This window comes from Podarcis filfolensis (genome assembly GCF_964270895.1).
Source record: "Podarcis filfolensis genome assembly, chromosome: 5".
In the NCBI taxonomy this organism is placed as follows: Eukaryota; Metazoa; Chordata; class Lepidosauria; order Squamata; family Lacertidae; genus Podarcis; species Podarcis filfolensis.
In genome coordinates, this window is record NC_139608.1 from 2595918 (window position 1) to 2614727 (window position 18810).

At 50.0% G+C, this 18810-nt stretch overlaps 1 protein-coding gene across 4 annotated transcripts in view; it reads right to left on the minus strand.

The window, feature by feature from the left end:
* LPP (LIM domain containing preferred translocation partner in lipoma) overlaps nt 1-18810 on the minus strand; it is a 300501-nt gene that overhangs the window by 51435 nt on the left and 230256 nt on the right. For all 4 annotated transcript variants that reach the window (XM_083612854.1, XM_083612851.1, XM_083612852.1 and 1 more), the window contains one exon: nt 12494-12617. In XM_083612854.1, coding sequence (XP_083468980.1) covers nt 12494-12617 — 124 coding nt within the window. The remainder of the gene's footprint in view (nt 1-12493; nt 12618-18810) is intronic.

Genomic DNA, 18810 nt, shown 5'->3' on the forward strand with positions numbered 1-18810 from the left:
GCAAAAGAAGTCTTAACTGAGGGAGGGGAGGGGGGGAGAAGCCCTGGAGCCAACTGGCGATTCCCAGGTAAGATCCTCCCTCTACTGTGTGGGCAGGTGGTCCCTCCCCCTACCTGGCCTGATCACCTTGGCAACGCTTCCCCAGGCGGGATTGGGCAACTGACTGAGGTGGGTGGAGACCTCCAGGTATCCCACCTGGGGGGAGGCGAAGCCAAGCCTGTGCTAATGGTGCCGCATAGGTTCAGGGGCTGCGTGCGACCACGCAAAGGGCGCCTCCCATTTAATGTGGGGAGCGGTCATTAGCTGGAGGAAGAGGAGGCAGGGCGGAAGTTTACAAAATTAGACCCGGCACAGAGGAAGCAGATTGGGAAAGGTTTTCCTCTCTCTAGGCTAATACTAGAACTTGTGGACAAGTAATGAAGCTGAATATGGGAAGATTCAGGACAGAGAAATGGGAGGACTTCTTCGTGCATTGTGACTTGCAGTTATTTTTGCTGATTACAGTTTAGTAAAAACTGAGAAGTGTAAACTGTTTAATTATTATTTGCTAATATTTAGTTTTACTGTTTGCCTTTTTGTATCGGAGCAGATTGTTTATTATGTGTATGAACTTTGCTGTCTGCTTTGCTGTTTCTTCAGCTTGTAGATGCATAGTAATATAGAAAGGCGGTATGCATATTAAAAGTGAAATGAAATGCAGTGCATACTTAAACTTGGAACTTGCTCCCACGGGAAGCCCGACTGAAAAAATGACCCACAATTTAAGAGGAACAAAGCAGAGAGACACCTTTGTGCAAAGAGGGCGGAGCTTCATTCATTCACAAATTCTATAACAAACTAAAGACCAGCTCCCAAAGGTTTATACTAACCTGTGGACATATTTTACAGATGTCCAGTGTTATAGGTTGCGATGTATGCACAGGTTTTCACAATGCATTTTGGAGGAATGCTTGAGGAAATTTAGAGAATAACAATTAAAAAAAAGTTTTTTAAAAATAAAATAAATGTCAGAAGTACCCTGCTGGGTCAACCAAAGGGGTTGCTTGGTAAAGCCTCCTGCTTTCAAACAGAGACCAAGCAGGAGATTCTGAGCGTCTTAAAGAACAGGAACTTCTGCATGAAAAGGATGCTATCTCAGTTAGTTTGTTACATTGCTAATGGTGGTTTATATGTGGATTATTTTTACTGTGCATTTGCATTTCTTTTCTATTTTAAACTTTAATGCATCCTAGAACTCCGCACCCCCGTTCATTAGTCTGATTTAAATGTGGATTTTCTATTGAGTTTTGCATATCATTTTCATTGGTATTGCTTTATTTCTAGATTTTTGTAAACTTCTATTTCATGTTTGGGACACGGGTGGCGCTGTGGGTTAAACCACAGAGCCCAGGACTTGCCGATCAGAAGGTTGGCGGTTCGAATCCCTGTGACAGGGTGAGCTCCCGTTGCTCGGTCCCTGCTCCTGCCAACCTAGCAGTTCGAAAGCACGTCAAAGTGCAAGTAGATAAATAGGTACCGCTCTGGCGGGAAGGTAAACGCCGTTTCCGTGCGCTGCTCTGGTTCGCCAGAAGCGGATTCATCATGCTGGCCACATGACCCGGAAGCTGTACGCTGTCTCCCTCGGCCAGTAAAGCGAGATGAGCGCCGCAACCCCAGAGTCGTCTGTGACTGGACCTAATGCTCAGGGGTCCCTTTACCTATTTCATGTTTATAGAGGGTGGCATTCAAGTAAGTATAACACAGAGAGGACCCGCTGATATGAATGAACATGACGAAGTCCAGTCCAGTAATTTCTCCCATAACATTAAATCTCGTGGACACCCAAGGAAGCTGAATGCTGGAAGGTTCGGGGCAGATAAAAGTCCTTCTTCACACAGCACAGAGTGCCTTCTGGCGGTTCCCCTATTGCGAGAAGCAAATCTACAGGGAACCAGGCAGAGGGCCTTCTCGGTGGTGGCACCCGCCCTGTGGATTGCCCTCCCATCAGATGTCAAAGAAATAAACAACTATCTGACTTTTAGAAGACATCTGAAGGCAGCTCTGTTTAGGGCAGTCTTTAATATTTGATATTGTATTTTAATCTTTTGTTGGAAGCTGCCCAGAGTGGCTGGGGAAAGCCAGACAGATGAGTGGGGTATAAATAATTGAATGAATGAATAAATAAATAAATAACTGTGGAATGCCCTCCTGCAGGAGCCAGCGATGGCCATCACCTTGGATGGCTTTAAAAGAGGATTAGACAAATTCATGTAGGAGAGAGGGCTGTCGGTGGCTAATAGCCACAATGGCTCTGCTCTTCTTCTGCAGCCAGAGACAGCAATGCTTCTGAACAAGCCTCTTTGTATGGCGAGTTCCCACCCCCATCAGTGGAAATGACACATGACACAATTATTAAGGTTAATGGGCTAAATAAGGCCACAACTTTTATTGGTTACAGGTGATGAGCAATATTGGCTTAGGCATTGGTCCTAACCGACTATCTCCAGCTTCAGCAAGTCCGCTTGAAGTCCGGGAAGGGTTAACCACCAGTAGGGGGAGTCCGGCTGATGCACGTCAACTAGGAACTCCCCCGGGGTTAGCAATAAGGGGCGTGCCTTAGGCCCTCATCTCCATAGGCTTTGGACAGGGCCATGCCCCCCAGAATCCTTTATCGGACTACCCTTCAATATGGGGGGCAGGTGATGGCGCTACCTCCTCTCTTCCATCTACAGAACAATACCGATGCCTAACCGCCGATACCCAGAAAGTTGTGATGATTTGCTACGAGGTAGGCGAAAACCACGTGGCTGGTGCCAATTTGCCAAGTGGAAAAATTCCTACCAGGCCCCTCAACGGTGACCAACCAAGGTCCATAGCAAGGTCAAGGAACGGAAACCTTATAGGGCGGGAGGGTGGGAAAAGCAGGAACAGCTCATGAGCAGCAAAGAGGGAGATCCTGTCACATCCTGTCTTAAATAGGGCAGGCCACGCCCCCAGAGCCAGCCGATTGGCTGGCCAGGAGATGAAGCGGCTTGGAATCCCTCCAATTGCGCAGGGGGGCCGTGAAGCCCACAAGTCCACCTCCTTTGATGGGCCGAAGTAGATTTGCAGGAAACCAGAGAAAGGTGAGAGTTTCTTTTGAGCTCTGGTCCTGCTTCCCACTGTAAGAAGAGGATGCTGGGCAAGAAGGCCCTGTGGCCTGATCCAGCATGCTATCCTTACGTTGTTACATTCTAAACTGCCCTGTGATTTTCTGAAGGATGGGGGCACATCAATTTAATCAATGATAGCACTGTTCTGGTCCAGTGAGAGCTGGACCATAAAGAAGTCTGATTGCCGAAGAATGGATGCTTTTGAATTATGGTGTTGGAGGAGACTCTTGAGAGTCCCATGGACTGCAAGAAGATCAAACCTCTCCATTCTGAAGGAAATCAGCCCTGAGTGCTCACTGGAAGGACAGATCCTGAAGCTGAGGCTCCAAGACTTTGGCCACCTCATGAGAAGAGAAGACTCCCTGGAAAAGACCCTGATGTTGGGAAAGATGGAGGGCACAAGGAGAAGGGGATGACAGAGGATGAGATGGTGGGACAGTGTTCTCAAAGCTACCAGCATGAGTTTGACCAAACTGCGGGAGGCAGTGGAAGACAGGAGGGCCTGGCGTGCTCTGGTCCAGGGGGTCACGAGGAGTCGGACACGACTAAACGACTAAACAACAACAAGCAGTGTTCTTAAGAGGTCAGGCGAGGCATTGGAAGGAACGGACGAAAACTCTGAGATGATGCAGCAGCCAAAGCCATCCCTCCCTGCTCCTTTGGCTTGCAAGGAGATGCCTTCATCACGGTTACATGCGCCTGCTTCCGCCGCTCCCCAGAGCCCCCGCCACTGCTGCAGAGCGATACATGACGGAGAGCTGGAGAAACAGAACACGGCGTCTTTGAGCCAGGACGTCTTTCTTATGTAAATACATCAGACTGAAATATCCACCTAAGGGCTCCCACAGGTGCCATCAATAATCGCTGTTCCTGCGGCATCGCAGTGCGTGCAACCTGCCCCCCTCCCTCGCCGCCTTCTGAATTCTCGCCGCTTTCGGAGTCCCTCCGATAAGTGCGCTTTAGAGATTCATGGCACATCCCGGCTTTTGGACGGCCGGGAACCCACTGGCAGCGGACGTGGAAAAATCATTATTCCTAATGAAGAAATATCGATGACAGAACAGCGTTTCTAGTCAGCAGCCTAACAAGATTTCCGTTCCTGGTCCTTGTTGAACCCTCGCCCGCCCCGAATCCCGGCTACGGTGCGTGTCACGCAAACACACACAGAGCTTTGCTCTTATGGATTTCCCTTCCAGTCAAAGGCCACCGGTGACCACACTTTAATCTTTTAAGACCTTCTGCTCACGACAGCCATTTGACGGCGAGGGATAAGAATAGTTGGGACACGGTGTTCTGCGAAGAGGGGGAAAGAGAGCAGCGTTGGGTCTTCCTTTCTTCTCGTTGTTGAATGTTTTAACTATGCAATGCGGTCACAGAAGTCAAGCTGAGCTTGGGATAGCTCGGTCAGTAGAGCACCAGGGCCTTAAGCTCAGTGTCGTGGGTTTGAGCCCCACACTGGACCCAAAAAATTCCTTCATTGGGGTTGGACTAGATGACCCTCATGGTCTCTTCCAACTCTGTTCTGTGATTCTATGAAGGCTTTCAGTAGAGCTGGGAGGCCTGTAGACTTATGAATGTAAGAAGAGCCTGCTGGATCGGGTCCATGGCAAAGGGAAGCATACAAGCAGGATTCGAACACAAGGGCAACGCTTTCCTCTTGCGGTTTCCAGCCACTGATATTGAGAAGCATCGCTGCCTCAAACTGTGGAGACACAGCACAGCCATTCTGCTTTGTAGCCCTCCTCCTTCAATCCTCTTTTAAAGACATCCGCTGCCTCCAGTGGGAGAGAGTTCCACAGTTTAACTTTGTGGAGAAGCACTTTCATTTGTCTGTCCCGAATCTTCCAGCATTTAGCTTCTTTTGCTGTTGCTTTCTGGGAGGAGGGGGGGTGAGGCATTAGGGAGGGGGTGCTGCGTGAGTACCCCTGCAGAGCCAAAGTAGTGGTCTCACCAGTGTTCCTGAACAGTACCGACCTCCTTGCCCCTCTGGGTAAAAAGCAGTGATGCCTCTGCCGGGATGTTGGCGGGGTGACAATGCCCCTCCCTGCCAGCTCCTGGCCTGAATTGCTTTGCAGGCGGCTGGGCAAAATATTCCTTCATTGCAGGGGGCAATGGATCCCTTTTCACTATACAGTTCTAGGATTTTGTGATTCAACAGGGCAAGGCCACAGACTGCCTGCTTCCCGCCTGGTCAGGTTCAAGAAGATCTCGTGACTCCCAGGTAATTTCCCAGGGTTGATGTTTCAGATGAGTTTTCTTTGCAGAGCAGAAATGTTTGCTGCTCGGTTCATCCCAAAATACTCCAACTACGGCATATTTTGTATTTTAGGAGGAGAGAGATACGAAAGACATCGCTTGATGAAAGCACTCATTCAGCGCGCAAAATTGCATCTGATTGCTAATGCCTCTCCCTTTGCCGTGGCCTTCCGAGATCTCATCCTCCATTCCCGCACCGTTCCAAAATTATCCCAGAACGAGCGCAGCTAAAAGGCGCCCCCCTCTCCTTTCAAAAGGGAAAAGGTGTGGGTGGAAGTGTGGGGAAGAGAGAGACTAAGTGTAGGGAACAATCTACACCCAACGGAAACATGCCCACCCCCAAAATGACAGAGCTGATTGTCACACTGAAAGAAACAACCCATTGCTGAGGCTGGATTATCAGTTTTCATAACAATGGAGCATTATCCGGAGTTCTGAGTGCGACAGCAAATTCCAGCAGCACTGACATTCAATTAAAACCTCTGGTGGCTGTCAAGCGCTTCTTTCCCCCCCTGCCCCTTATCTGGTCCTGGGATTAACCCTTCCAGATCGTTTCTACACAAAGGAAAGTGATCCTTCAGCAACCGCAGGTGCATGTGAATCACAGGACCACCTTTGGGCAGGGGGCATACACTCTTTCCCCTTGCCAATGCAGGAAAGTGGGGTCAGGGCTGGTGGTCTTCAAACAAAGCGATGACCAGCCTGGGAGGTGCTGAATAGCCAGCAGCAGGGCTGGCTTACCCATAGGCGCTAGGGGTGCAGGGCACCTGGGTGCGGGGCTCTCGGGGGCGACAGGTCGAGAGCCCGGGGCTGAGATTTGGAGTCCGGGGATTGAAGAGCCAGGCCAGCCGACAGCTGCTGCCGAGCGGAGCAGAGTGTGTCGGAGCGCCACAGGTTTCTTTTTGCTGTGGGTGTGTGATGGCCTGGGACTCAGACTCGGAGGCTGAACCTGAGGAATCCCAGCCTGCATAGGAGTCCCCGTCTCCAGAACCAGCTGAGCCGGGGCTGGGGCATGAGCCTGAAGGGTCCTCACCTGTGCTGGGTCCTCAGGTGCAGGCACCAGCTGAGTCTGCTCTGGCTCCTGAGGTGATGGAGGACCCATTGCCTGCAGGTGCTCCACTCCCAGCCCTGTCAGGGGAAGGTGAGGCTGCCTCTGGGCCCGGTAACCCTCCAGCCTCTCCTGAGCTGCAGAGGCTAAGTTCCCGCAGGAGGAGTGCTCACCTCCAGGCCAGGAGAGGCGAGTCACCAGAGGATCGGGGCCACCCTATGCCTCGGGGCAGATAAAAGCCAGCCAGCCCCAGTCCCAGGTTGCGGGAGCAACGTTGTTGGTAACCTGTTCCTGCCTGCACCCTGTCCTGCTCATCTGCCAGAGTTCCTGACCCCACCTGACTCCCCGCCTTGGACCCCGCTTCAGCTTTGACGGACGGCCTCCATACTGCACCCTCGACCTCAGACTGGACTCGGACCTTGGTTCTCAGTTAGCTTCTGAGGGTGCTGAGGCAGCTGGCCAGTTCTGCCCTCCTGCGCACCTGGGATTGAAGGGCCGTCGAGAGAGAGTTGTGTGCGGCATGGGAGAGAGTTGTGTGCCCCCCTAAAAAGCTCAACAACTTTGGCCTGCCCCCCCAATTGGGGACACAGGGCAGTTTTTTGCACCCCAGTGTTGCATATGCTAAATCAGCCCTAGCCATCAGCTTTACAGGGTGAATTGTCTGACCCCTTGAAGAGCAGGGGGCTGCAGCACCACCCCTGGGCCATCTGCAGAGGGGGCTCTGCAAGACAGTAGAGGCTCCTCTCCTCCAGAAAGCTGCCCCAGGGGCACAAAGCCCAATCTTCGCAGGTAGCAGCAGGTGTGAGATCACAGTTAGGAATGCCCCATCTTAAGAAGTCCCAGCATATAGGAAAACAAGAAAGATACAGAACACAAAGGGCTGGAAAACCATTCATGCCTCCCTGGTGTGTAAGCTGTATGTTTATAGGGATTTTATAACAGGGGGCAGGGAACTTTCAAAAGTGCCAGTCCCCCCAGTATTCTGAATTACTGCAGTCAAATCTCTGGCCTGACCCCTCCCTGCTACGGCCATTCTTATGGTCTTAAGAACATCAGAAGGGCCTGCAGGATCAATCAAGTGGCCCATCTAGTCCAGCATCCTGTTCTCACAGTGGCCAGCCAGACAAATTCAGGGAGGAGAGGGCTTTCGATGGCTACTAGCTCTGCTCTGTGACCACTGTTGGAGTCAGCGATGCTTCTGAATGCCAGTTACTGGACCCCAGTTTCTCTTGCCCTCGGGTCCTCCTTGAGGGCTTCCCAGAAGAGGCATCTGTTTGGAAACTTTGAGAATAGGGTGCTGGACTAGATGGGCCATGGGCCAGACCCTGCATGGTCTTCTTATGCTCTGATGTGTTGCTTTTAATAATAATAATAAATTTTATTTATACCCCGCCCTCCCCAGACAAGACCAGGCTCACGGCGGCTAACACCCGATATAAAACAATTGATCGAAATACAACTTAAAAACAAGATTAAAATACATTAAAATGCAGCCTCATTTCAATAGAAACTAAAATAAAAAAACTTTGGGGGGATGAAAACGTCAAATCTTCACCAAGGCCAGCTATTCAGACTGGTCCTACGTGGGCCAGAAAAAAACCAGGGAAGTCCCCAAATAGGAGTTCCATCACAGAAGGAGAAAGGAAAGAGGGGGAGGGGATCAAAATGACTCCAAGCCAAAGGCCAGGCGGAACAACTCTGTCTTACAGGCCCTGTGGAAAGAAATCAGATCCTGCAGGGCCCTGGTCTCATGAGGCAGAGCGTTCCACCAGGTTGGAGCCAGTGTTGAAAAGGCCCTGACTCTGGTTGTGGTGGTCCTTTTCACCGCTTTAAGACCCCCAGGAAGGGTGTTATAAAAGGCACAGAATTAATAAGCCAACGCTCTTTCGTTTCTCTTTCACCTGGTCATGGCTGCCCCCCCAAGAACCCCAGCAAGACTCATTCTTTCAGGGAACCCCCCCCCCCCAGCATCTCAGCAGACGTCAAAGAAGTTTGCTCCACTTGTGGCTCCCAATCTGCAGTTGCTGGAAACCACAGGAAGGAAGAGGGTTGTGCTCAGATCCTGCTTGCAGGTTTCCCGCAGGTTGGCCACCGTGGGACCAGAATCCTGCACCAGATGGGTCACTGGCCTGATCCAGCAGGCTCTTCTTATGTCCTTGTGTTCTTCACACCAGCCTTGAAGTAAGATCCGACTGCAACCCTGCTGGGGTTCTGATTGTGACTTGTCAGGGCTGCATGACAACCGTCTGTTCTTCCCGTCAGGCAGCAAAATATCTGCAGCTGGCCCTGGAAGGTCTTAAGCAGCCTTTTGAAACCCTGACCGCTTGGTTGATGCTCCAGCCTTGCAACCACCCACCTCCTTGCCCGGTAGCTCGCTGTCAGCTCCCAAAGCAAAGCGGAATACCCCCTCCCCAATGCTGACAAGTCGGTGGGCTAATGCAATTTCCTCCTCTAATTTGTATTGGCTCGGACTCCATCCCGAATGTCCATGAGAGTCGCCTCTCATTTCCATCAAATGGAAGAACAGGCAGGACTCAGGAGCCATGCGACACGGGGCTGCCCTGCTTCTGAGCTCAGCCTCCAACCCTCCAAGATGAAATGGGGAGGGTGGACTGGGTGGGCAGCTTGTGTGGGTGCTGCAGAGACCTGAGGTGTTTGGGTGGAGGGTGTGTGTTCACTGGCAGACCTCGGGGTCTCAAATTTCAGCGGCGCCCTGGGCAACACCAACATTTGCTTCCCCACCCCCCTTGCACTCCGTTCTAAAGTATAGTTGCGGTTCCCTGTGGCGCTGCCAAGACTTTGCACCCAGTGCAAGAGAAGCAGTCACAGTCCTTTGGTGTGCTGAAGGACAAAATGCAAGAGAAAGCCACTTCCGCCCTACAGAGGAGGTGGAGTTGCGGGCTTCACGGCCCCACCATGCGCGGCAGCTAGAGCCCAGCCCTGCACAATTGAGGGGATTCCCAGCCGCATCACACCCTGGCCAGCCAATCGGCTGGCTCTGGGGGTGTGGCCTGCCCAATTTAAACCAGGACGTGGCCTCCCCGCCTGCCAGCTGTTCCTGTTTTCCCACCCTCCCGCCCTATAAGGTTTCCATTCCTTGACCTTGCTATGGACCTTGATTGGTCACCATTGAGTGGCCTGGTAGGAATTGTTCCACTTGGCAAATTTGCACCAGCCACTTGGTTTTTGCCTACCTCGTAGCATATCGTCACAACTTTCTGGGTATTGGCGGTTAGGCATTAGTATTGCTCTGTAGTTGGAAGAGGGAAGGTAGCGCCATCACCTGCCCCACATATTGAAGGGTAGTCCGATAAAGGATTCTGGGGGGTGTGGCCCTGTCCAAAGCCTATGGAGATGAGGGCCTAAGGCACGCCCCCTAGCGGTGACCCCAGGGGAGTTCCTAGTTGATGTGCATCAGCAGGACTCCCCCTACTGGTGGTTAACCCTTCCCGGACTTCAAGCGGACTGACTGAAGTTGGATATAGTCGGTTAGGACCAATGCCTAAGCCAATACCGCTCAACACCTGTAACCAATAAAGCTGTGGACTTATTTATCCCATTAACCTTAATAATTGTGTCTTTATTTCCACTGGGGGGGGGGGGAGCATCTAAAGCAGGAATGAGGGATGTTTTCCCCCTCCCAGTTAAGAACTGCATTTCTTCCTAGGTAGTAAGAATGTAAAAAGAGCCTGCTAGACCAGGCCAGTTCTGATCTCATGGGCCGACCAGATGCCCCAAAGGGAAACCTGCGAGCAGGATCCGAGTGCGAGAGCCCTCTCCCCTCCTGCAGTTTCCAGCAACAGAAGCACAGCTGCCTCCGACCATGGAGGCGAAGCAGAGGCATTGTGGCTGCCAGCCAGTGATAGCCCTCGCGTCCTCCATGAATTTGTCTTCATCCTGCTTTCAAAGCCATCCAAGTTGGTGAGCATCCTTGCCTCCTGCGACAGGCGGTTCCACAGTTCAACTATGTGCTGTGCCAACATTAGCTTTGGTGAACTAAGCCACGGCTTAGCACGATGTGTGAACCAGAAGTCTGAGAATCAAAGAACTTAAGGAGAGCCTGCTGGATCAGGCCCGTGGCTCACCTGGCCCAGCATCCTGTTCTCACAGTGGCCAAAAGGGATACCCAAAAGGGAAACCTGCAAGCAGGACCCGAGTGCGAGAGCCCTCTCCCCTCCGGTGGTTTCCAGCAACCAGGATTCAGAAGCATTGCTGCCTCTTGACTGTCGAAGGAGAGCTTAAAAATGGGGGGGGGGGGCTTGCATGCTGCTGGTGGTGTGCAGGGCTAGGACGCCCCCTTTCTCTTTCTGCCACCCATTTTCTCCTTCTCTCCTTCTGCCACCCCCTTTCTCTCTCTCGTTCTCCTTCACCCCCATTCCTTCCCTGTGTGATGGCCTGGGACTTGGGCTCAGACTCGGAACCAGAGGAGACTCAGTCTACACCGGATCCTTTGCCTCAGGCATCACCTGAACCAAGTCTGGGTCCTGATCCTGAAGAGTCCCAGTCTGCACAGGTTCCCCTTCATCAAACACCAGCTGGGCTGAGTCAGGGGCCTGATCCTGCCCTGGCTCCAGATGCTGGGATGACCTCATTGCCTTCAGCTGGGCCATCACTTACAGCTGCTCCACTACCGGTTGGGTCAGGGGAGGCTGAGGCGGCCCCTGGGTCTAGTAACCCACCGACGTCTCACAAGCTGCAGAGACTGAGGTCTGAGAGAAGGAGAGACCTGAGTACTTGCAGGAGGAGTGCTCACCTTTGGGCAAAACAGGGAGGCGAGTCGCCCGGGGATCAGGACCGGCCGTTACCCCGACAAAGATAAAAGGCTGTCGGACCCCGCCCCAGGTTGCGGGAGCAACATTGCTGTATGCCAGAACCTGCCTGAGATCCTGTACCTGACTTTGCCTGGTTTCCTGCCTCGTGTCCTGCCTTGGCCCTGTCGGACTGATTCCTCGCGGAACCCTTGGATTCAGTATTGGACCTGGACCGCGTTTCTCGGGTTACCGCCGGGCCCAGCACATCCTGCCCAGGGGAGGGAAAAATCTGTCCTTGCCAGAGGTCTGTACTGACTGTGTGGGGAGTGCTTTGCCCCTCTTTCCAACCCCTTTTGGCTTATTTCCCTCCACACACACCCCAAAACCCCCACATTGACCTCATTCTCTCTCTCTCTGCGCAGGACAGGGGTCATGTGAAACTGCTCAAGCCCCAACACTCATCCTGAAAGTTAGCTGGCCTTTCTGAGTGCTCAAACCGTCGCTGAAACACCTGAGCATCTTTCCCGAAACCAACTTTAGCAAGCATCCTCACCTGAGCCACGAACTTCAGCCCCAACCCACGACCTTAAACCTCCACAGTTCCCAGAGAGACAGGATGCCTGCATCCCTAAATAAATGGTCCTTTTAAAGGGATGAGCTTCCACCCATCTCTCAAGCACAACAGTCCCCTTTGGGGGGCATCCGAAACACAACACCGGGGGTGGGGGGGGAATCCCCCGTGATGTGAGAGGAAGGAAAGTCTCTGATGGGAGCCAGCGCCCCACCATTTGAGCAGAGGCTGACCCGCCGAATGATCCTTGCTGGCTTTTCGAATGTAATTATTTGGAACAAATTATTTCCATGACTTAATACAATGCCTTGGAGCTCTCCAGTAAGGTTAATTAGATCGCTGCATTCAAAACCTATCTGCTCTCAACCGACTTTTAATATGCTCTGATGCAGCTTTCTAAATTTGACCTAATGATACGATTAGTGGGCGGCTATCTGGCCTGCTACGATTACCGCAGCACTGAATCCCCGAGGGGTTGGGGGAAACATGTTGGATGCAAATTAGAGTCAATGTCGCTGGGCCGTCCCCTCTCTGCTTTCATTTTTTGGCTGACCCCCACCCCTCCTGCACCCTGGGACAATGGGCCTCTACTGTACAAAACTGTATCGTGGGTATGGCCAAGTTCATTAGCTCTGGTAGCTAACTAATTTTTATTTTTTATTTTATTTTTGCACCATGCACCAATGGCTTGTGGAACTCTCTGCCACCAGAACATGGGAGAGGTTGGAGCGCTTACCGAAGTATTCCTGGGAAGGCGGGTTTTCCATGTCGTACAGCATCTTCTTGGTCAGGTGTTCCAGCTCATCCTCCGGTCTGAACAAAGGAGCATTTGAGGCAGGGTTGGGACCGCCATGTCCACTCTGGAAGAGGAAAAAGAAGCAAGTTTTGACGTTTCCTTTTGGACCAGGGGCATGCTGTTGAGCAAAACTGTACAGGGACTGATAAGTAGGCCCATGGAGGAAAGGTTATTTATTACACATATGGCAAAGCAGCCAAATGCACGACAATTTCTTCTAAATATGGTGTCAACTGGTGGCATCTGTAAATAGGCAAGACCTCTGTCCCTCCCCCATCTCTTTCGTTGCAATCAGCTGAAACTGCAACACCATTAAAAAATCAAATAACCCAGTTTGGGATTATGCAGGGATCACACAGCAGCCTGACGGTGCTGCAGAGTAAATCGCAATCAACGTCGTCACAAAGCCAGTGGAGAGCGAAGGCATTGGTGTACGAACTAGCCCTGCCCTCACTCTGAATGGGCATCTTCACCTGAAAAAAAATTACCAGGGGGTGGGATGCAGGTATTCACGAGTGGCTGCATGGTCCACTTTTCAGAGGCTCATGGACCACCACAATCTATTCTGAATTATGGTAATGGAATTTTTCTGAATTTGGCCTCCTTTGCCCCCCAAATCTTCTCTGATTAGACACAAAAAGAGAGAGACAAAATGTCTGCCTACACCATGGCTTCCTCGTCAGACCTACTCTAATCATTAACGGACCCCATCTCTTAAGGGCAATACTTTCAATTATACTAAAACCAGCTGATTTGCATGTTCTCTGCACTCAGACTCCCCCCTCCCCCTGGCCAAAGAGCTCTGCAGTGCTCAGAATGTGCGCAGTTGGAACCAAATCTACATCAATCTAGTCCCAATTTGCATAATGTGACTTTTTCGCATAGTTTGGTACAAAATTGGGTGAGGGAATTGAAAGATTTTTTTAAAATAAGAAAAAAACACGGTTTTGCTGCACACAGGCAACATTTTGGGAAATCTCCCCTTCGGCATTGATGTTCTTGGATTTTATCGTGATTTAACAACGGCGAAAACATTTCTTTGTGTGCACTTATTATGTTCACCATTTAGGAGCTGAAAGCTTTTCCCCACGCCCAAACTGCGCTTGCTTGTAAGTGCAGGTCTCTTCATACTAGCAGCAAACAGATTTTAGACGATGTGTGAGGTTTTCCGTAACCCCCCCCCCCAACAACTCTGTGATATCCCATCATCATCATCATCTTCATCGTCACTGTCATTTCTAAACTGCCCTTCATCCCATGGGATCACAGGGCAGCATATAATAAATAATAATACAAAAATTTTATTTATATCCCACCCTCCCCAGCCGAAGCCGGGCTCAGAGCAGCTAACAACAATAAAAGTAACACAGTTTATATAAAATCACAATCAATTAATTGGCACGCATTCTAGAATCAATTCATTCTAAAATCAATTCAAAATCAAATTAATGGCAACCACTGGGCATTAACCAACATTTGTCCACAATTCCTCTTCACTGAATAAAATGGACCTTATCATGGTCCTCTTTGTCCAGCATTGAAGAGCAGGTCCTCTCCACCTGGGTCTCCATTACCCCGAGGCTCTGAGGGTGAAGGGACTCTCAAGAGGGGCCCCTTTGCCAATCTCAGCAGCTGAGAGGGTCTCTAGGGAATCACTGAATCTTAAGAGTTGGAGGGGACCCCAAGGCAAAATGCAGGAATCTCAGCTAAAGCCATCCAACCTCTGCACTAGGGAGCGGGTGGCACTGCAGTCTAAATCACTGTGCCCCTTGGGCTTGCGATCAGAAGGTTGGCGGTTCGAATCCCCGCAACGGGGTGAGCTCCGTTGCTCTGTCCCAGCTCCTGCAAATCTAGCAGTTCAAAAGCACACCAGTACAAGTAGATAAATAGGTACTGATCTGGCAGGAAGGTAAACAGTGTTTCTGTATGCCCTGGTTTCCGTCATGGTGTCCTGTTGCACCAGAAGCGGTTTAGTCCTGCTGGCCACATGACCCAGAAAGCTGTCGGCTCCCTCGGCCTGAAAGCAAGATGAGCGCCACAACCCCAGAGTCGCCTTTGACTGGACTTAAACGTCCAGGCGTCCTTTGCCTTTACCCTCTGCTTAAAAACCCACAAGTAAGGAGAGTCCACCATCTCCAGAGGGAGACCGTTCCTCTGTCGAACAGCTTTTACTGTCAGAAAGTCCTTCCCGATGTTTAGTCGTAATCTCCTTTCTTGTAACTTGAAGCTGTTGGTTCGAATCCTACCCTCCAGAACAGGAGAAAACAAGCTTCCTCCATCATCCATGGGGCAGCCCTTCAGATATTTGAAGATGGCTCTCTTATCTCCTCTCAGTCTCCTCTTTTCCAGGCTAAACACCCCCAGCTCCTTCAACCGTTCCTCATAAGGCTTGGTTTCCCTGACCTTTGATCATCTTGGCTGCACACCTTCCAGCTTAAAAGATAAAAGGAAAGACTTCTCCACACAGAGCAGAGTTAAACTGTGGAACTCACTCCCACAGGAGGCTGCGATGAGGAGGAAGCCTTTTCGGTATTTGGGGCCTGAGCCGTTTGGGGCTTTAAAAGCCAAAATGAGCACCAGAGATCGCAATAATCCACTCTGGAAGTTCATAAACTCTTACAACTTTGATTTCTTCCATCTCAGCACTTTTGTTAACATTGGCTTTTGAGATGCCGGTTTTAAGGAGGAACCCAAGGCCAAGGAGCCAATGGCTGCCACCTCCCCCAAAAGCGCTGGTCAATTTAGCGGAAATGACTGGCAGAATCCGTGACCTGGGAGAAGAGTTGGTGGAAGAAGACTGGAAGAAATTTAAAGACTATCTTCAGAAACACTGTAAAATTAATGAATGTTAAAATGATGTTGGACTGAAAATAAGTGGCATTAGCAACAAAGTTACTAAGAATATGCAAAAATGAATTGATAAATGGATGAAAATATTGAGTTGTGATATGTTAAGATATAGAGTTAAGATAAACGAAAGAGGGTAGGGATTTGCTGACTTGATTATTTGGATGGGAATGCAAGAAGGGGAGGTGTGAGGAGGCCAAGGAAATAAAATAACGAGTTAGGGTTACAAAAATGGATTTGTTTTTATTTTCCTTTTCTTACTTTATGTATTTTTCTATGTTTCTTTTATTGCATTTCTTTTTTTATATGATCTTTTAAATTCATATCTTTGTAAAACTCCAATAAATATATTTTAAAAAAAAAAAGCGCTGGTCAATTTAAGAGATCCTTGAGTTTTCTTCTTCCAATTTCTGCTCTGAACCTTCCTCATAACAACCCGGCTTCCGCTTTCCCACGGCTCACTGGGTTTAGCGCCATTCGCTTTCGGCTCATCCCACCCTTGCTCTCCCTTCGAAAAGAGGGGGGCCGGAGGAAGGAGAGGGGGAGGAAGACACCTGAGCAAGTGATAAACACCTTGGGGGAAGTGGCAGCGGCATTCAGAAACTGTGCCGCAATGAACGCCCCGCGGCTCCGGCAGCGCCAGATACATTCATTTTTTCCTGTCCATTTGCAAACGATGTTCCAGAGGCTCCTTTCTTGGAAGGAAAATAACTTCAATTATGTGTTCTCAACCAAAGAAACATGGAAATTATCTTCCTTTCAGAAGGTAGAATTAGCTCAATTTAGAACTGAAAAGCTGCCAAAAAACATCCCTTGCTGATATTTACTTTCCCCCCTTTTTTCGTGTGTCCCCCCCCCCTTTGCCTCCCGCTTGTTCAGATGCACATCATATCTGCAAGGTTGTTTTTGAGGAAGATGGCTTTCGGTATTAGTGTGGCTTGGAACAGAACTCAGGATAGTCCAGCCAGTGCTCTTAATCTCAGGGTCACGGGTTGGAGCCCCACGCTGGGCAAAAGATTCCTGCCTTGCAGGGGGTTGGACTAGATGACCCTCGGGGTCCCTTCCAACTCTGCAAGCCTAAGATTCCATGAAATGGTGTCCCAGGCCCTGCCCTGTATGCTCCCCGCTTTCTACCTGATATACCCAGGTTGCCCTCTTCTCACAGCACCTAGCATGACTCCATACCGGTCCCAGCTAGCTTGGGAGTTTGGAGATGGGCAAGGATAATAATAATAATAATAATAATAATAATAATAATAATAATAATAATAATTTATATCCCGCCCTCTCCAGCTGAAGCCGGGCTCAGAGCGGCTAACAACAGTAAAATAATAGAGCATTCTAAAATCAATTCATTCTAAAATCAGTTCAAATCAAATTGATGGCAACCATTCGGCTAGAGTTCTGTGAGGATTACAAATGGAGGGGGTCAGGCTGTGCCTTGGCCAAAGGCCTGGTGGAACAGGCCCTTGCAGGCCCTGCGGAAAGATGTCAAGTCCTGCAGGGCCCTAGTCTCTTGTGATAGAGCGTTCCACCAGATCGGGGCCACGGCCAAAAAGGCCCTGGCTCTGGTTGAGGCCAGCCTAACCTCCCTGTGGCCCGGGACCTCCAAGATGTTTTTGTCTGAGGACCATAAGGTCCTCCATGGGACATATCAGGAGAGGTGGTCCTGTAGGTACGAGGGTCCTAGGCCATGTAGGGCTTTAAAGGTTAAAACCTTGAACCTGATCCTGTACTCCACCGGGAGCCAGTGCAGCTGGTATAGCACCGGGTGAATGTGATCCTGCGGCAAGGATTCCGTAAGGAGCCTCACCACGGCATTCTGCACCCACTGGAGTTTCTGGGTCAGTCTCAAGGGCAGCCCCACGTAGAGCGAGTTACAATAATCCAGAGTGCAACTCGGATGGTTTCTGGGACTTGGAAAAGCGGGTGAGAGGAGTCAGGATATAAGGTCAGGCTGTGTTTTGCTAGCCCCAAAATGGAAAACGAGTGAGGTCCCAACCAAAGAAGAATGATGGGATATTCACAGCTTGCGGACCTAACATATAGAATAAGAGAACAAGAAGCACATACCTTTAAAGAAGATTGGAAAAGGTTTATTGAATATATGGGAGGAAACTGTGCATATTTGAAAACGTGGGCAGCATAAAGGTAAACTCAACAGTGTAAATAAGCTTGGATGGATGTAATCATGGGATACTGAATGGTTTAGTTTATGTAAAATATGCAGGGATTTATGTTATGAAAACTGAACCATGGAAAGAAAAGAAGGGAAGTCATTGATATTTTAATTTAAATGAATATTCAAAAATGTAAAGCAGAAAATTTAATAAAAATTAGGGGGGGAAGGATATAAGGGCAGGGGGTCTCTAACGTTGGACACCCCCAGACTGCTTTTGTGTGGTGGTGGGCGTCTCTTGATAGTTTACATCTACATCTATAAGCACTCAGTCTTTTGGTGTAGCAGCACTTACAGCTTTGGAACTCCCTGCCTCTTGATACCAGGCAGGCTTCTTCACTACTGCTCTCCTTTCGGTGCCTGACAGAAACATCCTTGTCTAGAGGAGCCTTCCCAGAAAGCTGACGCAAGCTTTAATCTGCTTTTAAAGGTAAAGGGTAAAGGGACCCCTGACCATTCGGTCCAGTCGTGACCGACTCTGGGGTTGCAGCGCTCAACTCGCTTTACTGGCCGAGGAAGCCAGCGTTTGTCCGCAGACAGCTTCCGGGTCATGTGGCCAGCATGACTAAGCCGCTTCTGGCGAACCAGAGCAGCGCACGGAAACGCCGTTTACCTTCCCGCCGGAGCGGTACCTATTTATCTACTTGCACTTTGACGTGCTTTTGAACTGCTAGGTTGGCAGGAGCAGGGACCAAGCAACGGGAGCTCACTCCATTGCCGGGATTCAAACCGCCGACCTTCTGATCGGCAAGTCCTAGGCTCTGTGGTTTATTCCACAGTATCACCCGCGTCCCACAATCTGCTTTTAGTCTACTGTTATTTTAACTTTTCAGAAGCCTTGAATTATAGCCGCTAATTTTTCTCATTTTGAATTCTGGTGCTGGAGGAGACTCTTGAGAGTCCCATGGACTGCAAGAAGATCCAACCTCTCCATTCTTAAGGAAATTAGCCCTGAGTGCTCACTGGTGGGACAGTGTTCTCGAAGCTACCAGCATGAGTTTGACCAAACTGCGGGAGGCAGTGGAAGACAGGAGGGCCTGGCATGCTCTGGTCCATGGGGTCACGAGGAGTCGGACATGACTAAATGACTAAACAACAACAACAATTTTTCTCATTGATAATTCTCTCTCTCTCTCTCTCTCTCTCTCTCTCTCTCTCTCTCTCTCTCTCTCTCTCTGTAATCTGCTTTGAGTTCTGTTTCATTTCTGCAACCAAGCAGTGTGTGAAATGA